This window comes from Silurus meridionalis, chromosome 17, assembly GCF_014805685.1.
Source record: "Silurus meridionalis isolate SWU-2019-XX chromosome 17, ASM1480568v1, whole genome shotgun sequence".
Lineage (NCBI taxonomy): Eukaryota > Metazoa > Chordata > Actinopteri > Siluriformes > Siluridae > Silurus > Silurus meridionalis.
This window is the reverse complement of record NC_060900.1, coordinates 932,084-938,100: the sequence shown is the minus strand read 5'-3', so window position 1 is coordinate 938,100 and position 6,017 is coordinate 932,084. Positions and strand designations below refer to the sequence as shown.

At 40.2% G+C, this 6,017-nt stretch overlaps 1 protein-coding gene across 1 annotated transcript in view; it reads left to right on the top strand.

The window, feature by feature from the left end:
* The window catches only part of LOC124399729 (dematin-like), a 20,071-nt gene extending 14,110 nt beyond the window's left edge, over nucleotides 1–5,961 (top strand). The window contains 8 exon segments of the mRNA XM_046870876.1: nucleotides 522–570; nucleotides 573–626; nucleotides 1,442–1,491; nucleotides 1,654–1,702; nucleotides 1,796–1,803; nucleotides 1,913–1,978; nucleotides 2,130–2,210; nucleotides 2,330–5,961. Of these exon segments, the coding sequence (XP_046726832.1) occupies nucleotides 522–570; nucleotides 573–626; nucleotides 1,442–1,491; nucleotides 1,654–1,702; nucleotides 1,796–1,803; nucleotides 1,913–1,978; nucleotides 2,130–2,210; nucleotides 2,330–2,443 (471 nt within the window). The 3' untranslated portion in view covers nucleotides 2,444–5,961.
* Nucleotides 5,962–6,017: the final 56 nt, after the last annotated feature.

The window sequence follows — 6,017 nt, the reverse complement described above, 5'->3', positions numbered from 1 at the left end:
TAGTGTAGAGGAGTAGTGTAGGGTATAGTGTAGAGGAGTAGTGTAGGGTATAGTGTATAGTGTACAGGGTGTAGGGTGTAGGGTATAGTGTAGAGGAGTAGTGTAGGGTATAGTGTAGAGGAGTAGGGTACACCCTGTATAGTGTACAGGGTGTAGGGTATAGTGTACAGGGAGTAGGGTGTAGGGTATAGTGTACAGGGTGTAGGGTATAGTGTACAGGGTGTAGGGTATAGTGTACAGGGAGTAGGGTGTAGGGTATAGTGTACAGGGTGTAGGGTATAGTGTACAGGGTGTAGGGTATAGTGTACAGGGTGTAGGGTATAGTGTACAGGGTGTAGGGTATTATGCTGAGGTATTTGTGTCATTAAAATGACAAATTCATAGGCTTGATCAGATTACCCACAATCCTCTGGGGTTTCTATTTCCTGTCTCACTGTGGACCTTTTACATTCTCCTCCTCATCCCTCTCTCTCTCTCTCTCTCTCTCTCTCTCTCTCTCTTCTCTCTCTCTCTCTCCTCAGATTCAGTCTAATTTAGGGAAATTGATCCTGAAGGAGGAGATCGAGAAAGTGACTCAATGCGCAGAAAAACTCGTTCTCTTCCCGACCGCACACCCCCTCACCTCGGTGTGTATCTGTGTGTATCGATGTGTGTGTGTGTGTGTGTGTGTGTGTGCATCCTCATTTGGGTGACATCAAGAGTGTGATTATAGTCATTAAACACTACAGATCACTGGAGAGTGAGAACTAACATGAGCACTGGAGTGTGTGATTATAAGTGATGTCCTTTCTACAGTCATTTAAAGTCATTTGAGGTTATGGAACCAGGAGCTACTGAGCAACTCATAAAATAGCTCAACCTTTGAGATCATCACAGATCTAATACCAGATTCTCCATGCCAGAGCCTTTAAACACTCCAGGAGGTCCAGTGTCCAAACTCCACATGAAGTGGAATCCAATTGGCACTGGTACGTCTCTAGATGGTTCGGGATGTTTGGAGGCATCTACTTCTTTAAAGCTCCATAATCTTCATAAGGTGGGACGTGACTGGAGCTGGAGCAACCTCAGGAAGCCTCGGGATGGGAGAGAAAGAGAAGCAGTGGAGAGGAATTAGCGTAGCTGCTGTTCATGATATTAACAGCAGCTACGCTAATTCCTCTCCACTGCTTCTCTTTCTCTCTCCATCCCGAGGCTTCCTGAGGTTGCTCCAGCTCCAGTCACGAGCTAAATGTGAGAATGTTCTACCACCTTTAGTGGACTTTGCTATTCTAGGAACTACTAAAAGTCCAGAGTTTTGAGATCTCAGGGAGCGTGACGGATTGTAGCGTGTTAGTGTGTCTGTGTGTGTTTATTTGCGTTTGTATGTATGTATGTATGTGTGTTTGTGTGTGTGATGCTCAGTATCTGGTTGTGAAAGTTAAACTCTGTGTTGTTTGTGCAGGAACCAGATCTCCATCGTTCCCCTCATACAGTCGGAGTGGGCTAAGCCGAGTAAGACACACACACACACACACACACACACACACACACACACACACACATACACACATACACAATCTGTCTCTCAGTGTAAACAACAGGATGGCAGGAACTGACATTTTTACATACATTAAACTGTGTGTGTGTGTGTGTGTGTGTGTGTGTGTGTTATAGCTCCAGTCTGCAGAGTTTTCCTCCTCACACAATGATACAGCTAATCACAGTGAGATATTCTATTCTATTTAATTCTATTCTATTCTATAATACTGCTCTTATGTGCTCTTAGTGAAATTATCTTTTGTTTGTCCTTTTCCAGGTTTCCAGGTGAGATATTTTATTATTCTGTTTATTTCTTCTTATCTGCTTTTGCTGCCTGTGTGTTTATTATATTGTGTGTGTGTGTGTGTGTGTGTGTGTGTGTGTGTGTGTGTAGAACGGCGATGCTCAGGGCAGGAGGATGGACAGAGGGAACTCACTGCCCACCATGCTTGAGCAGAAGGTCAGATTTCGACCCGAATACTTAACACACACCAACTACTGAGCACAAACTTTACAAACATACAAACACATGCAGAACATCTGAGGAAATGTTGTGTGTGTGTTGTGTGTGTGTGTGTGTGTGTGTGTGTGTGTGTGTGTGTGTGTTAAAGATTTATCCCTACGAGATGCTCATGGTGACTCATCGAGGCAGAAATAAACTTCCACCAGGAGTGGACAGGACCAGGCTGGAGGTAACACACACACACACACACACACACACACACACACACACACACACACACACACACACACACCTTTTTTGTAATACCTGTAGGGGGCAGCACAGATTAATCTCCTCCCTGTTCCACAGAGACACCTCTCTCCAGAAGAGTTTGAGAATCTGTTCGGCATGACGATGGAGGAGTTCGATCGCCTGTCGCTCTGGAAGAGGAACGAAATGAAGAAAAGGCTCTCGCTCTTCTAACACCATAAACGGGAAAAAACACTCGCGCAATCACAACACATTTGTCTCAAGGAGAACGACATGAGAATCCACCAGCAGGATGAAAAGTCACACACACACACACACACACACACACACACACACACACACACCATGTCTGTATTTGCGATGATGATGGTGATGATGATTTGACACAGATTCATCCCCAGCTCCAGGCGTGTGCTAATCTTCACGTCTTCAAAAAAAAAAAAAAAATCAATACGACATTCCGATAAATTGTTACAAACAATTGTTGGTTGTGGGCGGGGCTAAAATCTGTCCCGTTTTGTAGGCAGCACTCAGGAGGACAGCTATTTCTGACAGAGCTAGCTACGTTATATACAATATATAGCTATTATATAGACGTGTATCTGCTCTGCTCAGTTAACGTTGAGAGGCACAAGCATTTATTTCTCTTCCTGGAATTTTGAATCGGAAGCAGATTTGGACGGAACAGACGAGCGTCTATATTTTACGCATGTTTGCGCAGCGTATACGGTGATATTCCAATCAAGTTAATTTTTTTATTCTATGCAAATTAAGATGAGCTTTATGAAGCAGGAAAATCGAACAAAATCGAACCAAATTTTCTATTGTGACATTTCTACAAAGCAACAAGCTACAAAAGTATCGGTAGCTACACGCCCACAAAAGACACATCATACCGTCCAATCAGATGAATCTTGCAGCTGGAAACAATCGTAACTGATTAAGAGCCAATGAAAAAAGAGCAGAGGTGTGGCTTAAGTCAGCATCACCTTGGGTTAGGGATGTGAATTTTATAAACAGGAAGTTTTGAAAGTGTGTTTTTTAAAAAATGCATCTAAAATCTGATTAGCACTGATCAAGTTAGTTTAGTGATAATAAATAAATAAATAAATAACCGTAAATCATAATTATGATGAGACGGAAACGTAATCCTCCTGGCTTCCTGTTTTTTAATAGATACGAAGTTTCCACAGAGAGCTGAATCGGCCAATCAGAGCGAAGGTGATCTATTTACACGGAATGTATCCGCTTACGATGATGATGGATTGAAAGACGAGCACATGATCAATATCGTCTCCACTCTTAACTCGAAGTGTATTGATCACAAAGCTCCATCCCTTCTCTCTCTCTCTCTCTCTCTCTTTCTCTTCTCCCTTTATTTTGCTGCTAATGCATTATTAAGCACCTTTTCACCGTTAGGTTAGCTCCTCTCTCGTATCTCAGGGCACTAGCGATCATATGAACATGAACTGCTAATGATAAATGAACAATATATATAGTTTGCTAGTTTAGCTAACTACACTTATCAGCAGATGTAGATAATAATAATAATGGCTAATTACTGAGGTGACTTAAACTAGTCAAGTCAAGTTTATTTGTATTGCGCTTTTCACAACAGACATTGTCTCAAAGCAGCTTTACAGAAATCAACAGTCAAGGTGAATTTAAGGTGTGTATTTATCCCTGATGAGCGAGCCATGGCGACTGTGGCAAGGAAAAACTCCCTTAGATGTTATAAGAAATAAACCTTGAGAGGAACCTGACTCAAAAGGGGAACCCATCCTCATTTGGGTGAAACTAGCATGATTGTAAGTCATGAGCCCCATTCGCTTTTATTAGAGGTTTTATTCAGAGGTTTGTTTCAGATCATTTCTTAATTTATATGTATGTTTTGTCGTACTGCTAGATAAGAACTGGCTTTAGATGGTTAGCTAGAGTGCGCTAACCTGACAGGAAGCACATTGTTGTCATAAAAGAGCTGCAGGATGGTAAGATGTCTAGGGTGCAGAGATTTTATATCAATGCTATACTACAAAATATTTCTTGACAGGATTATTTTATATTTATTCTTCTACATCCTGAGAACAGGCTTTAACAGTGAGAAGTGCCTCACCAGTGACACTAGAAAACTAACTCCTGTGAAATATCCTGACTGGAATTTTTGTAATATTATGAAATAGCTTCAAATTTGAGCAAAATGACTAGCATGGGCTACCATGACAGGAATTCTGACAGGAATTTAATTTAAATCCATGACAATCAACTCTGTCTAATGTTAGCTCGTTGGCTAGTTAGAGCTATCTGGTCAAGAAACCTGAGAATTCTAAACTCATATCTCATATAATTTTAAACATCACTGCTAATGTTACCTACCTGGTCATAATAATACTACATCTGCAGATAACAGCTAGCTAGCAATGCTAGCATGCTAATAGTAGTATACCATGTGCTAGCTGCTGAGAGTGATAGCCGGGAAGTTGCTAACTGAAAAATAGCTTTAAGAGTTATATGGATAAGATGAAGATTGATGAGATAAAAGATTGAAAGAATTGATCCTGCTAGCTAGTTTTCCTGCTTAGATAAGCCAATGTGCTCTTATTGTGGAGTATTGGAAAGTCTTTTTTTTCTATTATTCTTTCTCTCTTTCCATCTCAACCTGACAGAAAAAGAGACATTCCACATAAAAACTTTTATCCAGCGCTTTTTTGTTAGTGACAATAGTAACCATAGAGATTAGCATTTTTATTTCAGGAGCAGAATTTAGACATTTAGCAGACAGCCAATCAGATTTCAGAAGCGGGGCTTTTACGGATGAATGATCACATTCCATAGTGTAAATATGATTAATTTTGTAGTTGAATTAACATTTATAAACTGTTTATTAATCAAAGTGTGTGACAGCGTGACGACTTCAACAGCTAAGTATGAGATTAATGAGGAAGATCCAGTTACTGGATAATAATAAGTTAATACTGGATCCCGTTACACATTACTTACACAATGGATCCTGTTACACATCACATACACACTGGATCCTGTAACACATTAATTATACACTGGATCCCTTTACACATTACTTACACACTGGATCCCGTTACACATCACATACACACTGGATCGCGTTACACATCACATACACACAGGATCCTGTTACACATCACATACACACTGGATTTCGTTACACATCAATTACACACTGGATCCCGTTACACATCACATACACACAGGATTTCGTTACACATCAATTACACACTGGATCCTGTTACACGTCACTTACACACTGGATCCCGTTACACATCACTTACACACTGGATCCTGTTACACATCACATACACACAGGATCCTGTTACACATCACATACACACTGGATTTCGTTACACATTAATTACACACTGGATCCTGTTACACATCACATACACACTGGATTTCGTTACACATCACATACACACTGGATCCTGTTAGAATCACTTATAGATTTATCCTTTGTTTCTTTCTTTCTTTCTTTCTTTCTTTCTTTCTTTCTTTCTTTCTTTCTTTCTTTCTTTCTTTCAGGATTGAATGAAAAATAACAAAATAAATGTTGATTGGTTCAGTGAGTGTTTGTTGTAACTAAGACATGATTGTTCTGTTGTTTTTTCTCATAATAAGGAGTTTTATTATCCTGATTTTCTTTAGTAAACCGTTAACAACTTGGATTTATGTTGAATAAAAAGTTTTGGGATTTGACTGTATCCCTGTGTGTGTGTGTGTGTGTGTGTGTGTGTGTGTGTGTGTGTGTCTGTAAGCA